The 17,114-nt window shown below is 38.0% G+C and overlaps 1 protein-coding gene across 7 annotated transcripts in view; it reads right to left on the minus strand.

Annotated features, from left to right (window-relative positions):
• Window positions 1–17,114, minus strand: part of FAM114A2 (family with sequence similarity 114 member A2) — a 34,475-nt gene that overhangs the window by 3,729 nt on the left and 13,632 nt on the right. For 5 of the 7 annotated variants that reach the window (XM_086412563.1, XM_086412560.1, XM_086412562.1 and 2 more), the window contains exons 9-12: window positions 14,663–14,742; window positions 6,920–7,042; window positions 6,275–6,414; window positions 2,586–2,658 (exon numbers count right to left, since the gene is read on the minus strand). In XM_086412563.1, coding sequence (XP_086268689.1) covers window positions 2,586–2,658; window positions 6,275–6,414; window positions 6,920–7,042; window positions 14,663–14,742 — 416 coding nt within the window. The remainder of the gene's footprint in view (window positions 1–2,585; window positions 2,659–6,274; window positions 6,415–6,919; window positions 7,043–14,662; window positions 14,743–17,114) is intronic. The other 2 variants (XM_086412565.1, XM_086412564.1) reach the window with 1 other exon arrangement.

The raw sequence follows: 17,114 nt of genomic DNA on the forward strand, positions 1-17,114 counted from the left end.
TTTACCCATGTGGCCCAGCCCCACCACTTGCCTCTGGCAACCACCTATCTGTTCTCTGTATGGATGAGCTTGGTTTACTACAAAATGATTTTTATTTGTCCATTTAAAATGCCCTTGATTTTGTCCCAATTCATGATTACTGATGTCTGAATCATCTTCCTTAGTTCACACACCTTCAGTAAATTTTTACAATTCCTTAAACCAGAACAAAACAAACAAACAAAAAAAAAAACTTTAGCTTTAACTACAACTCTTCTACTGGCTGCCAACTGCAAAATATTAGAGTTACCATAGTCAAAGTAAGGCGCTGCCCTTAAGACTAGAGTCAAACTTCGGAATTCTTATCTTATAAAGTCTACATTCTCATCACAGGTCTCAGGAGAGCAGCACAAAATATACTGAAGATTGTATATAAAAGAACAAAAATGAGTTGCAAAATTCAGTTAGATGTAGATAAACTGATCCTAAAATTCAGATGTAATTGCACAGGGCCCAAAACAGACAAAAAAAAAAGTCTTGAAAAAGAATAACAAAGTTGGAAAACTTACACTGCTTGATTTCAAAACCTACTACAAAGCTACAGTAGTCTATATTGGCATAAAGATACACACAGATCAATGCAATAGAAATAAGAGTCCAGAAAGAAATCCACATGTCTACAGTCAGTTGATATTAGACAGAGAGGGGCTAAGACAATTCAAAACAGGAAAATTTTTCAACAAACGGTGCTGGGAATACTGGATATCCACACGCAAAAAAAAATAAAGTCGGGCCCCTACCTCACATCCTACACAAAAAAATGGATAACAGACATAAACATAAGAGCTGCAACACAGAAGTCTTAGGAAAAAAACATGAATAAATCCTCATAATCTTGGGTGAGGCAATGATTCTTTAGATACAATACCAAAAGAACAAGTGATAAAAGAGAATATTGACAATTTGGATTATATCACTATTCACTATCAAGAAAGTGAGAGAATAGCCCATGGACTGGCAGAAAACATGTGCATATCATATATTTGAAAGGAATTTGTATCTAGAAAAACTAAAGAACTTCTATAACTCAATGTTGTTCAGTTGCTCAGTTATATCTGACTCTTTGCAACCCATGGATGGCAGCACATCAGGCTTCCCTGTCCTTCACCATCTCCTTCAGTCATGTCTGACTCTTTACAACCCCATGAACTGTAGCCCACCAGGCTCCTCTGTCTGTGGGATTGTCAATGCAAGAATACTGGAGTGGGTTGCCATTCCTTTCTCCAGGGGATCTTCCCAACCCGGGGATCAAACCCAGGTCTCCTACATTGCAGGTAGATTCTTCACTGTCTGAGTTACAGGGAAGCCCCCTATAACTCAATAATAAATCGTAAATAATAAAAGACAAGTAATTAAAATCAGAATAAATAAGAAATAATAAACATCCCAATTTAGAAACTAACAATAAAAAGATAACCTTAAAGAGAGGCAAAGGACTTGAAATGACATTTCTTTAACAAAGACATACAAATTGCTAACAAGCACATGAAAAGATGCTCAACATAATTAGCCAACAGGGAAATGCAAAAAAAAAAAAAAAACAATAATGAGATAATACTTCACACCTACTAGCTCAGGTAAAATTTTTAAAAACAAAACAGAAAACACCAAGTGTCAACAAGGATGTGGAGAAACTGGAACCCTCATACATTGCTGGCAGGGGTGTAAAATGGTACAACTACTTTGGAAAACAGTCTGACAGTTCCTTAATGGTCTGTATTACCCATATGACCCAGAAATTCTACTCCTAACTATCCACCCAAGAGAAATAAAAACATATATGCATGTTTATAGTAACAACATTCATTATAATCAAAAAGCATAGACAATCCGAATGTCTATCAACTGATGAACAGATAAATAAGATATATCCATAAAATACGAGTACTATTTAGTAATAAAAAGGAAATACTGATACAATGTGGACAAATCTCAAAAACATTATGCTAAGTGAAAGAAGGGCTTCCCAGGTGATTCAGTGGTAAAGAATCTGCCTGTCAGGAAGGAGACGCAGGTTTGATCCCTGGGTTAGGAAGATCCCCTGGAAAAGGAAATGGCAACCCATGCCAGTATTCTTACCTGAGAAATTCCATGGACAGAAGAGCCTGGTGGGCTATAGTCCATGAGGTCGCAGAGTCAGATACAACTTAGCAACTAAACCACCACAAACAAGTGAAAGAAACCAGACACAAACACCACAATACTGAGTGATCCCATTTATAGTAAATGCCCAGAATAGGCCAATCTATAGACAGAAAATATATTAATGTTGCTTAAGGTTAGAAGTATATAGAGGGTAAGGGAAAAGTAAGTGATTGCTAATGGTGTGAGGTTTTCTGAGAGGTGATGAAAAAGATCTAAAATTAGATTATGGTGATGGCTACACAGCTCTGTAAATATATTAAAAATCACTAAAATGTACACTTAAATCAGCAAATTTTTAAGATATGCCTGTTTTAAATTTAAATGTCTGTTAAAACATTTTAAAATGTCTGTTTTAACAAAACAAAACAGACATTAGCCCAATAAAAGTCATGAATTCTTACCCCAGCAGTTGTTAGGCAGGTGGTGAACTCTTTAGACAGACAGGACAATTCTTTACACAACAAAACTGTCATCCTAGAAAAGAAGGGAAAAGAGAAGGGTTCTTTTCTGTTTTATTATTTTCTCTCTGTTTTTTAAAATAAAGCTACTACCAGAAAAAAAAAAAAAAACCCACACCTGATACTAAATGTGAAAGAAGGCAGCTTTTAAAGCAAGTATTTGGAGGCCCATACTACAGGAAGAGAAGGTTTAGTCCTTAGAGAAATATTTTTCTACAAAATTCTCTGGAAAAAACTATGCTTTCAAATTAAATCAAAGGAAATAACTAAGATACATTTTAAGGATACAAGGTAGTACCTGAAAGATCCTACTTTTCATTTAGAAAAATAGTTAAATATTTATTCATTCATTCAACACATACTGAAAGGCTTCTATGTGCCAGGTACTTCTGAGCACTGGGGATATATTAGTAAACAAGCAAAGTACCAGTGTTCATGAATACTGACTTACTTGCTGATTAAGAGGGAGACTATAAATATAGAAAGGATGGGTATTTGTATATGTTTATAGTTATGTATGTATACATTTATACATAGACACATAAACATATAGATATATTTATATATACATAATATGCACTAAATGGTGATATGAGCTAAGAAAATAAAGAATTCAAAAATATATCAGGAAAAGGCAAATCAAAGCCACAGTAAGACAGTAACATTACACTGAGTGAAGTAAGTCAGATACAAAAAGACAAATATGGTATCACTTTTATGGGGAATCTTAAAAAAAACTTATTTACAAAACAGAAGTAGAGTCATGGATATAGGAAACAAACTTATGGTTACCAGGGTGGTGAGGGATAAACTGGAAGATTGGGACTGATGTATACATACTACTATATATAAAATACATAACTAATAATAACCTGCTATACATAGAACAAGGAACTCTACTTAGTACTCTAATGGCCTACATGGGAAAAGAATCTTAAAAAAAAAAAAGTGGACATATGCACAGCTGATTCAGTTTGCTGTACCCCTGAAACTAGTACAACACTGTAAATCAACTACACTCCAATGAAAGTTTTTTTAATTTTTAAAAATTTAAAATTTTTTTAGAAAACTACAATGAGATATCACCTCATACCTGTCAGAATGGCTGTCATCAAAAAGAACACAAATAACAAATGTTAGCAACAATGTGGAAAAAGGGGTACCCTTGTAACTGATGGTGGCAATGTAAATTGGTGTAGCCACTGTGGGAATAGTATAGTTTTCTCAAAAAACTAAAAATAGGACTACCATGTGACCCAACAATTCCACTCCTGGGTATATATCAAAAAAGAACAAAAACACTAACTCAAAAAGATACATGCACTCCAATGTTCATAACAGTATTATTCATAATTGCCAAGATATGGAAGTGACCTGAGTGTCTATCAACAGATGAATGGATAAAGATGCAGTATACATACACAATGGAATACTACTTGGCCATAAACAAAGAATGAAATTCTGCCATTTGCAACAACATGGATGGACTAAGAGGACACAAGTCAGATAGAGAAAGACAAATACTGTATGATATCACATATATGGAATAAAAAACATACAACTATTGAATAAAATAAACCAGAGGCAGACTCACATATATGGAGAACACAGTGGTTACCAGTAGGGAGAGGGAGGGAGGGGCAACATGTAGGTGAGGGAGTGGGAAGTACAAACTATTGGGTGTTAAGACAGGCTCAAGGATGTACTATACAACATGGGTAATAAAGCCAATATTCTGTAATAACTGTGAATCTTTATACTTTTTAAAGGTAATCTTTAAAAACTGTATAAAACTTTTTTTTAATTAAAAAAATTAAAAAACAAAACAAAATGGGCTTCCTTGGTGGTCAAGTGGTTAAGAATCCACCTGCCAACGTATGGGTCACAGGTTCAATCCCTGGTCCAGGAAGACCCCACATGCCGTAGAGTCACTAAGCCTGTGAACCAGAACTACTGAAGCCCAGGCGCCTAGAGCCTGAGATCTGCAACGAGAAGCCACTGTAATGAGAACACTGCACACCACACTGAAGGGCAGCCCCCAACTTGCCACAACTAGAGAAAGCCTGTGCACAGCAATGAAGACCCAATGCAGCCAAAAATAAAATAAATAAATAAATCTTAATAAATAAATAAATAAAATATAAATCCAAACCTTGAGGAAGTTAAATTGATCTATGTGATACTGAAACAGTCAGAGGGGAAAAAAGAATGAGAAAATGGTTGAAGATAGCATTTTAGACTGGAGGTGAAAAAAGGAACCTCTTAGAAGTAAAAACTGAATTCAGTGAGGGGAAGAGCCATGACTTGAAAAGCATTCCAAGCAGTGGAAATAGCTACTTTCCCAAAGAACAGGATGCTGTAGGTTTGTGAATCCCTCATCCTAAGGATGGGGCTTCCTTGGTGGCTCAGACAGTAAAGTGTCTGCCTGTAATGCAGGAGCCCTGGGTTCGACCTCCAGGTAGGGAAGATCCCCTGGAGAAGGAAATGGCAAACCACTCCAGAACTCTTGCCTGCACAATTCCATGGATGGAGGAGCCTGGTCAGCTATAGTCCATGGGATCGCAAAGAGTCGCACATGACTGAGCAACTTCACTTCTCATCCTAAAAATGTTTAAAACAAGACTAAGCCCCCTCCTTATGGGATGTTGTAGAGGGGCAGCAAAAGTGTAGTGAAGAAGAGGCCCAGAGACCATCAAGGGTCTCTTCTAATCCTAATACACTAGACACTCTCTCTCACGTTTTTTTCCCAATGAAAATTCTCATTATTTTTTTGGGAGATTTAGTTAGAAAACAGTAGGATTTTGTTTTCTCCCTCTTGTGACTATAGAAAACAGTAGGGTTTTTTTTTCCTCCTGTGATTATCTACATTCTATTATTTTTAAAAATTTTGTTCAAAATCATCAATATAGTAAAAAACAAACCAAAAAAAAAAAAAAAGGGTTTGAAACTTAGACCTGGGTTTAAATCCCAGTCTGCAAAACTTGGCAATTTACTTAAGTCTGTGTTTCCTCATTTTTAAAGCTGGACTGATCACTTATCTTAAAGTTTGTTTTAAAGATTACTAATGATACATTTACATGTATCCCTTAGCATGGAGAAGGCAATGGCAGCCCACTCCAGTACTCTTGCCTGGAAAATCCCATGGACGGAGGAGCCTGGTAGGCTGCCATCCATGGGGTCACTAAGAGTCAGACACGACTGAGCGACTTCACTTCACTTCATTTAGCATGGTACCTGGCATATAGCTAGCACTCAAAATCTAGCAACTGTTACGCAATGTAGACTCAGCACAACCAAAAATAAATAATTTTTTTAAAAAATTTTAAAAAACTGAGGTTCTCAGAACTATTTTCTGTTTTCACTTATGTACAATTCTACTCCAAATAAGGCCAATAATCTGGGGAAATAAATAGTTTTCAGAGTATGAGTTGGTTAATTAAAAAGGGTAAATTTCTAATGCAGATTTAAGGCTCAATGAAAATAAACAAAATCCAAAATAAACCTCAAAGATGTGAATGGTGCAACGTGAATAACATCTTATTGAGAGGAAAGTTTCTAAAACTTTGGAAAGAAAACTGAGAAAACTCTTACAGCAATATGCTTCCTTTTAGAGGGATACTTATTACACTTACTGGCAAAGGGCTCTGCTCCTTTCTATGGTTGTTACTTCCTGTTTCCGGCCATGTAGAACCAGAGCCGCTGTTTTGTGAAAAAGTTCAATTGAGCAGGCAGTCAGTTCTGCTAGGCTTCGGATTGCAAATGCATGGATATCCTGGATGGAAAACAAAACAAAGCATAAGAAGTCTGAGCACTTGGCTTTTTTTATACAAGAGGAAATGACACCACCTTGCTTCTCCCATACTGAAGTATTCAGTACCTTGAAAGCAACGAAGACTAGTATCTGCCCGTCAATAAACCTCCTCTTCTTCTAGAGTTGTTACATAATTTTATAACTGGGCTCACAGAGGTAAAAAAGAGGCTCCCATGAAGTGTGACCATGTGACCAAGTTTTAGTCAAACGATTAGAATAAAAAGTGTCAGATGTTAGCTTCTGGGAACGTTCTCATGACGCCACATACATGCACCCTTTGCCTCTTTTTCTTCACTCTTTCCATCCTATAGTTTGGAACTAAGATGCTGGGATCTTGGATCACAAAGCAGAAATTATGGATAGCAGTACAACAAAAATAGAAATTGCTTAGGGCCTTCTCTTACGTATCGATACTCCCATCTCAAATTAAAAAAAAAAAAAAAAGCCTTAGTTGTTTTCATTTTACCTCTATTGATTTGTTATTGATCTGTTCAGTGTTTTCTGCTTCCAACTGTTTTTCTCCTTCTTCCTTCTCTTTCAACGGTTTGGCCAGAGATGTCCTGATCCACTCATAGGCTGTATTTCTTGCCTAAATAAGAAAAAGATTACAGTCAGCCCTCTATATCCACAGGCTCCACATCTTCAGAGTTAATCAACCATGGTCTGAAAATATTCAGAAAAAAAAAAAATCCAGAAAGTTCCAAAAAGCAAAACCCGAGTTTGCCAAAGGCTGGCAACTTCAACAGCATTTATATTGCTTTTACAACTATATACACACCATTTACACTGTATTAGGTATTATAAGTAATCAAGAGATGATTTAACATATACTAGAGGATGTACATGGGGTATATGCAAATATTACACCATTTTGTATCAGGGAATTGAGCATCCCTGAATTTTGGTATCAAGAGGGGTCCCTGGAAGCAGGATACTTCTGAGGCTGTCAAGGGATAGCTGTATAGTCCATCAGCAATTTAATTTAGCTCACCAAGATTCCTGTGCCTCCACCAGAAACATATTAGCACAATGGAAGTCAGCGTTCTTGTTCTCACCCGAACATACTATTGAACTTCTCAGTGCTGAACTCACCAGATCTCTATAAAACTCTTAACATCTATGACCACTCATTCCCTCTTGAATTCTCTAATCCTTTGGCTGTTTTTAAACTCAGGTGTAACTTACATAAAGTGCACAAATTTTCAGAGTATGACAGGTTACATGTGTACACATTTATGTTTATGTGACCCAGATCAAGATACAGAACATTCCCATCCCTCTAGAAAGTCCCCCATACCCCTTCCTAGTCAGTACTGATCAAACCAAATAGCAGTCATGGCTCTCTACTTCCCTCACCCTACTCTCTTCTCTCTCCATCAGTCCTAACTCAGTAATTTTAACTATTCCCTATCTGCTGCTGACTCCTGAATCCTTATCTCCAGCACTAACTTCTCCTGAAAACAACATATTCCAACTCCTTGCTTGACATACATATCAGGATATCCTATGGCATCTGTATCATGTATAACATGGACAAAATTTAATTAAATGTCATCTTTCTCTCCCTACCCCTAATTTTTTCATCTTCTCTTATTCCCTTGAGCTTTAGAAGAACCACCAGTCATCCAAGCCAAAATACCTGAGCCATCCTAGATTCTTCCTTTCCAAGCACCAACATGGTCTGATTTTAGCCTACGTATTTCTCCAATTTGCCTCTCCTCTTCCTGTTACCACCACAGGAGTCCAGATATACTTTATGGCAATAGCACTCTGGTCTCCCTGCTTCCAATTTGGCTCATCTTAAAATCCATCTTCCACAGTGGTACCAGTGACCTATCTAAGCCCATAGCTGATTTCTCCGCTTCTCTTCAATGGCTCCCCATCAACTAGATCATGCTCTTTGACATGATCTAAAAAGTGCCCATGATCTAGTCTACCTACCTCTCCAGCTTCTCTCACCACTTTCCACTTTATGAACTGATAATAATGTCCGGTAATGTGCCTGTTCTTTCATGTTATTTACTTAGTCCAGAGTGTCTTTCCCATTTTTCCCCCTTAAATCAAGGCAACTCAATTTTCTTTCAATTCTCCATCCAAACACTGTCTGCTCCAAGTAACTTTCAAAGACATCTCAGGAGATGGGCACCTCAACAACCCTTTTATGTATGCCTACAGTCCCCTAAATACCTTTTCAACTTGTTGTTTGGTTCTAGGTTGTGTCCGACTCTTGCAACCCATGGACTGTAGCCCACCAGGCTCCTAAGTCCATGGGATTTCCCAGGGAAGAATACTGGAGTGAGTTGCCATTTCCTTCCCCAAGGGATCTTCCCAACCCAGTGACTGAACCCAGGTCTCCTTGCATTGGCAGGCAGATTCTTTACCACTGAGCCACCAAGGAAGCCCCAGCTTTCTAGTTTCTTGAGCTAATAAATATGCCTTTCTCTTAATCCAGTCTGATTTAAGTTTCTGTCATTTGCAACTGAGAGAGTCCAGGTTTCTAAGGAAATGTTTACTGTCATTACATGAGTTAACCCACTTGAGTGACTTTATATAGACAGAATGTGTTCAGAGTTGTAACTAAGCAATAGGAATCCAAAGAAGACCTTGAGAGTCATTCCAACTGAAAACTGAGAGAATCGCAGGCTTTATTACAGACATAGTATTAGGGCTGAGCCTTTAAGGATCAATAAGTGGTGCCATAACCAAGGGTACACATGAATGAGCTAGAGTAGAATCTATGTACTCGACATTCACTTCAAGGTTCTTTCCCCTGTAATACAGGGACTCCCAGAAGTCCCTCAGGTATAATCTGGCTCTGATCTATAACCTTCCCACTACTTATGCATTTTATGCATTAACCTTCAAAATTAAAAAATAAATAAAAACATTAACTATATAAAGGTTTGGAAGCAAGAAAACACAAGGTGTACTGAGAAAACTGTCAGATAACTGGTAAGACCAGATAACAGGGCACATTCATTCATTTGTTACAAATATGTAGCACATACTGTCCTAGATGCTGGGAATATAGTGACTAACACAAACTATGGCCCTGATCTTTATTCTACTACCAAAGGACAATTAACAAGCAAACATGTAAATGTGTGAAGAAAATAAAATGGAGTGCTAAAGAGTGTAGAGTGGGTGAGTAGAAAGCAGATTCCATTTGGGTGGGCAGGAAATCTCTGAGGAGCAATATCTGAGCTGAATTATGAAATGTAAGAGGTATTAGCCATATAAAATATTTAGACAATGAGAGACATAAGCAGAGGGAAACCAAATTGGTATATTCAAGGAACAGAACCAAGGCCAATATGGGAGAAGTGTGATAAAAGATGAGGTTGGGGAGGTAAAATTTATATAGAAGAGAACAGTGAAAGATGAGGCTGTTAAGAATTCTAACAGTTGACGAATAGTCTAAATATATGTGAAAGTCTTTACAATTTCTTTGAGGAGATAAAATGAGAGGAAAAAACAGACACTGATTTATGTGAGATGGAAAAAAGAAAAATAAAGAGATAAGGCCATATAAAACAGAAAGAAAACTGATACTATAAATTTAACATACTTAAGAATCATTTTAGTAGGCATAATATATACTTAAAATAACCTCTCTAGTAATAAATACATTAAGTGATGTTATTACAGTCTATTGTATCAACTCAGTGTAATTTATCATCCTTTTCAAAAAAATACCAACGGTAGCCACCCTCCACACCCAGATCAGTCTGGAACTAGTCTGAGATCTAGACTCATCAGTGCTTATTGCTGTTGTCAGTTGCTCAGTTGTGTCCGACTCTTTGCAACCTCATGGACTGTAGCCCATAAGCTGTCACTCTCCTGTCCATGGAATTCTCCAGGCAAGGGAACTGGAGTTTGCAGCCATTCCCTTCTCCAGGGGATCTTCCTGACCCACGGATCAAACCCAGGTCTCCTGCATTGCAGGCAGATTCCTTACCATCTGAGCCTCTAGGCTCATGCTTAGTCATGTCCAACTCTTTTCGACCCCATGGACTGTAGCCCGCCAGGCTCCTCTGTCTGTGGGATTTTTCAGGCAAGAATACTGGAGTGGGTTGCCATTTCCTCCTCCAGGGGATCTTCCCGACCCAGTGATACAACCTGCAACTCCTGCACTGCAGGCAGATTATTTAACCACTGAGCCATTAGGGAAGACCTAAAAATTAAAAGGCACCTTTGAGCCTAGCTTCTGCAACAGCTTATTTATTTATTTATTTTGCTTAAAAAAAGTGAGGCCTGAAGAAGGAATGGGATTTGCCCATATCACATGTGAGGGTCAGAATAAGAATCAGAATTGTGCTTTCAGATTTTTACTTCATTGCTTTTCCTCTGAATCATACAGACTCTCATATAAATTCCTGGAAATAATCAGGCCCTTATCCTTAATCATTGTATATCTTAAGTCTCAAAACCCAAAATATAAACAATATGAAAACTGCTTTCAGAGAATGACTAGGACTAATAACTTATTATTATAATCTCTTTGAGCAAAGAATCTATGTCTCTTTCATTACTTTTTCCCTAGCACCTAGCAAAATAAAGGTTTATTGTAAACATATATTTATTGAACATCTAAATGTATAACACACTGAGATAGCTTCTTCAGGACCATAAACAATGTATATTTACTATGGGCCAGGCACTTTTAAGAGCTCTGTGTGTATTAACACATTAAATCTTTACAGGAACCCTACATTATCCCTGCCTCACAGACAGAGAAGCTGAGGCACAGAGAGATTGAGCAACTTGTTTAAGACTGCACAGAAAGTAAGATGGCAGAGGTGGGATCTTAAGAACAATAAAGCATATCACAGATCCAGCCTTGACGAAATTTAACTGTTAGAATGGGAGGTAAGATACACACATTTAAAAACAAATAAGAACCAATGATAATTTTATGAAGTACATCTGCACAGTTAAGTGAATAAAGTGCTACATGGAGTATACATATAGTATGTATACTTTTATATAAGAAGGAGATTAAAAAAATATATCTGTTATCTAAAAAAGAAACATAGGAAGGATATGCTGGAAAACAAGAAAGTTCAAAATATAAAAGGAGAGTGGAGAATGGAGTAGATAGGAATTGAGAGGGAGCGACACTTCTGTGTATATTTTTTTGAAGTTGTGACTTGAAAACATGTTAATACTCTACATATTCAAAGATGAAATCAAATTAACCAGAGGAGACAGTAAATAAATCATAAATTTTTTTGTAGATTGGTTTTATAGTAGTATGGGCAAGCATACATTTCAAATGCATTACAGAATAGAGGAAAGTAGAAAGTGTGGTAATGTTACTGGGAGACAGAGTTCTTACTGTGAAAGAGACAAATGTAAAATGGGGAGAGGCAAGGAAGAACCCATAAAAATGGACTGAAACTGGGGTTATTGGTATGAACTCATGATCTCTAAAATAAGTATATGAGTATACACATTTACACACATGCATACACTTATGCATATACACAGGGTGGTGCACATGTGTGTAGTTAAATACATTTCCTAGCTCTGCAGCTTCCCAGGTGGCACTACTGGTAAAGAACTTGCCTGCCAACTCAAGAGACATAAGACTCACAGGTTCGATCCCTGGGTTGGGAAGATTCCCTAGAGGAGAGCATGGCAATCCCTTCTAGTATTCTTGCCTGGAAAATCCCATGGATGAGGAGTCTGGTGAGCTATAGTCCTTAGGGTCACAAAGAGCTGGATGCGACTGAAGCAACTTAACACATGCACACAGCTCTGCCAACAAACACACACACACACACACACACACACACACACACACACACACAGCTCTGCCAACAAGCCTAGAAGCAAAGATACCCTAAGCAATGAATACATCTAGCACCCAAGTTTTGGCTTGAAATAGCAAAAAGGAACCATGGCTCCTTGAATTTCAGGTTGATTCTAGGGAGAAATATGGAAGGCACAAGATCTTGTTATGCCCCCAAATAAGGAAGTACTCAAAGACTAATAGGGACACATCACACAGGAGTCAGCTTGAAGGACAATTTGAACACCAAAGTAATTAAGGACAGTAATGAATTACAAACCAATGGGGAAAAAAATAGAAACCCATGAGACCATACCAATAACAGATAATAAAGAGACAAAGGGAGAAGGGAAAGTTCTTAACTCTTCAGCAGCTGACAGCCAACTGGTAAATGTGAAGCATGTACTGGGATTGAAACAAATCATCATTTGGCAATCCTCACAGTAAAGACTGGTGCATCAAGAATCATGAATAGTTGCTAAATCTAGAATGCTAAATTATGAGCAGCAGGGTATTTGTATGGTCTTAAAAATGTCTCCCCACAGAAAGCTCATTAGCAGCACAGGAACAAAATCATAACCATACAGTAAGAAATCAGACAACACCCCACCAATCAGGGACAGATGGACATCATGTGCCTCGAGATATGTTGTACCCTGTGCAGGATACAACATTATTTATGAGCTCTTTCAGCTGAGAATGCATAACCTGACTTTAATCATGAGAAAACATCAGATAACCCTCAAGTAAGGAATACTCTACTTCTATAAAGGGAGAAGGGGCTTGTATTTCTCAAAAATGTCAAAATCATAAAGGACAAAGAAAGGCTAAGGACTATTCCATATTAAAGGAGACTAAACAAACAAAAACAAAGCAAATACAGATTAAGAGAGACAGAGTATGTGACAAAGAAATACAATTTATGATCATGTTCTTGCTCCAACATTAGAGGAAAAAAATGAAGGACATTATCAGGTCATGACAAAACTGGAATGCAGACAACAGACTACCTAAAGTATAATATCAATGTTAAATTTATTGCAGTTGATAATTAGTGTGGTTATATAAGGGAATATCCATATTCTTAAGAGACACATATTGAAATATTTAGGAGTACAGGGCTATCATACTTATAATTTACTCTAAAAAAAATAGTCCCAGGGACTTCCCTGGCAGTCCAGTGGTTAAGATTCCGTGCTTTCACTGTGGAGGGCATGGGTTTGATCCCTGGTTGTGGAACTAAAGACCCTGCATTGCACATGACAGGGCCAGAAATAATCCCAACAATAGTTATAACATGTGTGTGCATGTGTGTATGAGGGAGGTAGAGAGAAAGGGATAGAAAAAGAGAACATATTTGCAAGCACAAATGATTAAGTAAATGAAGTAAAATGTTATCAGGTACATCTGCATAAAAGGTATATGAATGGCTATTTGTACTATTCTTGCAACTTTTTTCTAAGCTGGATATTATTTCCAAAACAAAAACATTATGATCCAAGCTATAAAATGCTATAGACAAGATGAGGGAGAGGAGCTGCTGAGGCGAGGTGCTGAAAGCTTTCTTGGAGAATGCAGCATTTTCACTGGTAATGACAGAGCAATGCATAACTTCCCTCAAGCATCATATTTCTTACCCTGGGGTATGCAAGAGATGACTCTGATGTCTATTTAATGGCTGTAAGTTCTCCCTGGCCAGGAAGCAATGTGTACCTGCTGCTGATTCTAAGATGTTTCTCGAGATTAGGAGAAGAGAGTGAAGAGGCAGCAGGCAGCCCAAGACCCAGAGAATAGTTCCCAAGAGCTGGCACACTGGCGTAAATGGTATGCAGGTCCTACTCTGCTAACAGTCTCTCCCAACCCACTCTGAGCTCTGACCAAAGTCCTTCCATGCTCCAGTTGTGTGACGACAGCTCAGGCACCACCACCAAAGAGCAAGGTCCAGGCCAAGAACTCTCATTTCCACAAGCTAAACGGTCATTATCTGAGTTACTGGGTTCTGGGAAATGGCAACCTCTAGCTACCTAATTGCAGGGGTCATGCCATCATCTGTGAATCACTCAGAGCCCTGAGAACGTCAACAGAGTGAGACCTCAATAGAGAACTAGCCCGTTGGTATCACAATGGCTGGTGAGCACAACCAATGGCTGGGGCCTAATTTAAGCTTTTAGACAAGCAAAGCAATCCATATGAAAACAGGTGAGGATGGCAGACGTGTAGGGGCGTTGGGGGTGGGAAGCACAGTGTGAGTTTAGCACACTAACCTGTGAAACCAAGAAGAGGATACAAGGTATGGATCTCAGAATGTACCCTTGGTGTTGGTGACATCCTTGCCAGGAATTTACAACCTTACATTCTTTATCCACTAAATATATGTATGTAAAAAACTGAAACTCACCAAGAGGAAAAACTTACCCTGGCAAGTTTCTCTGGTTTGGAGGAGACATGCAGCTGGGAAAATAGCTCTGTTATCTCTTTGGTAAAGTCTTCATCCCCTAGAAAAACAAGTCCCATGTAAAACACTGTACAAAGACTGGAGTGGATCATTGCAGGGGAAGAAAAGAGAAATAGTAGCAGCAGCAGTAGTACTAACAGCAGAAGCGAATTATACGAGCAAGGTGCTTTAGTGGTTACAAAATCCTTTTTAATGTATATTTTATTATGAATTCTTTTAATGGGCTTGTTAAAAAAAAAAAGGCATCATTATCCCATTTTAGAGATGAAGAAAATAGGGCCTGAAGAGGTTAATTTTACATCCCCCAAATCTCATAACAAATTAGGAGTCAAACCTTGCCCTTCCCACCCCCAATCCACAGCCTGTGCTCTTTGTATTCCATCCTATAAGCATGAATGGAGAACTGATGAAGGCAGAGTACTAACCGAGTACTACGCATGTGCTTCCCAAGAAACTAAATTTAAGTTGGAACATAAAAGATGAGTACAAGTTAGCCAAGAGAATGGCTTCAGGCAGAGAAAACAAGTACAAAGATCCAGAAAGCAAGGCAAGAAGTTCCATACGTTGGGATTGTCCTGATGGAAGAAGGAGAAGAGGGATAGAATGAAGCTAGGCAAGTAAGCAGGATTCAGGTATTAAGGGATGTCATGGTGAAGCCATGGTGAAGAATTCAGAACTTTTCACAAAGAGAATTAGGAGCTGCTGAATGATTTTAAACAGACAGGTAAATCCAATTAAAATTTTAGAAAGATCACTTTAGCTTCCTGGTAGGAATGGAATCAAAGAGAAACATGAAGGAAAGCAGGAAGGCTGAGGCAATAATCCAGGATCCAGATAAGAATAGTGGTAGATAGTAAGAAAGGAAGAGGAAAAAGGATTCCAAGATGTTGGAAGGATGGTGAGGAAGCTATTGGAATAAGCTTGATGAGCAATGATGTGGAACATGGAATACTTAATACCTGAGAAACACGCAAGCAAATGGGTGAGTCAAGATCAAAAACAATCAACACATCCAAACAAATGACAGGAAATTCTCTGTTTCTCTCTATTCATCTAAATCCTAGCCAATCTCCTCTTTGAAGCAGAGCCCAAGTGTTTTCTGCACCAAAGACTACAGAGAGAACTCTTGTATACAGAAATCTCCTAGCACTTACAATCTATGTGAGTATCTCTCAGTCACTAGTTCATGGTTACCAAAGCAAATTATTACAGCTTCATACCTGCTTTCCTCCCCAAAATCCTTAGGGGGAAGAAAATCTGCCTTGATTCTTCTCTATCTGCTAGTCTTTTGTCCTCGCTTGGGATTCAAGGCAGACCATTCAAATCGTTTAGTGATCCCAGGTATAACACAGTTTGGGAAAAACTGACCTCACTCAATGATACAACTGTGACCTTTGTAACTTGTTTAAACAATTCCTAATCATATCCTACTAAAAATCTGACTCTTAGCAGGGAATTTTGTTTTCCCAGCAAAGCTCTAAATTATTTGGGATCAAGGGATGAATATGCATCCAAGTGGGATGCAAGCATCTCAAAGAGTAAGTGTAGGAGGGAAAAAAAAAATGACTTTTACTTATAGCCATTTGTCTCACTCTTTAAGAAGTTATTTTCTAGGATACACTTTAAAATGTAAATTAACATATTATTATGGGGACATGTTTATAATTTATACACATTCAAATATACACACACACACACAACACACACACATATTAGGGTTTAAGTGCTCAAAAAACTTTTACTGCTGAAGGTTAATCAAAAAATGTATTTGCAATATGTACAGACCTGGTATTAGGCTTAGTGAAATAAGTGAAACAGAGAAAGATAAAAACTATGTTATCACTTATATGTGGAATCTAAAAAACAAAACAAATAAGTATTTTTTGAAAAGATAAAATACAGGGGGGGAAATGGAGATCTTTGTCATGTACTCCCCATCAATTTGAGCATAAAAAGCAGTTGTTGTATTAGAACAAAAGTATACAAAGACAAAAGGAAGACAGGGTTGGTGCTTTGGGGGGACTCAGAAGACAGGCTGGCACCACAAGCAGGAAGTCTCCTACAAAAATGAAGGGATCAGGTACATAAGGTAGAAGGGCAAAGGCTAAGGATGCTGACAGAAACTGAAGATGATCAATATCACCAGAATCGGGCTCTGTGGTTTTCTCTCCTCTATCCTACCATCACTTTTTTTTTTTAAACTTCATTGAGATATAATTAAATACCAAGGTCAGTGTTGCATTCTCACCCAGAATCACTATGGAGGTCTGTTGGAAAGGGTGGCATGCAGCACTCCAATGCTGTCTTTGAAGAATCCTGATCTCTGGCAAACAGGTAGGGAATAAAAATCTCATAGACACAAATCCATCTGTTTAGAAATTCCCTAGAGTCCTCTGAATGGTATTTAAAATC

This window comes from Bos grunniens, chromosome 7 (genome assembly GCF_055505025.1).
Source record: "Bos grunniens cultivar Pamir isolate PY7600 chromosome 7, Bosgru_T2T1.0, whole genome shotgun sequence".
In the NCBI taxonomy this organism is placed as follows: Eukaryota; Metazoa; Chordata; class Mammalia; order Artiodactyla; family Bovidae; genus Bos; species Bos grunniens.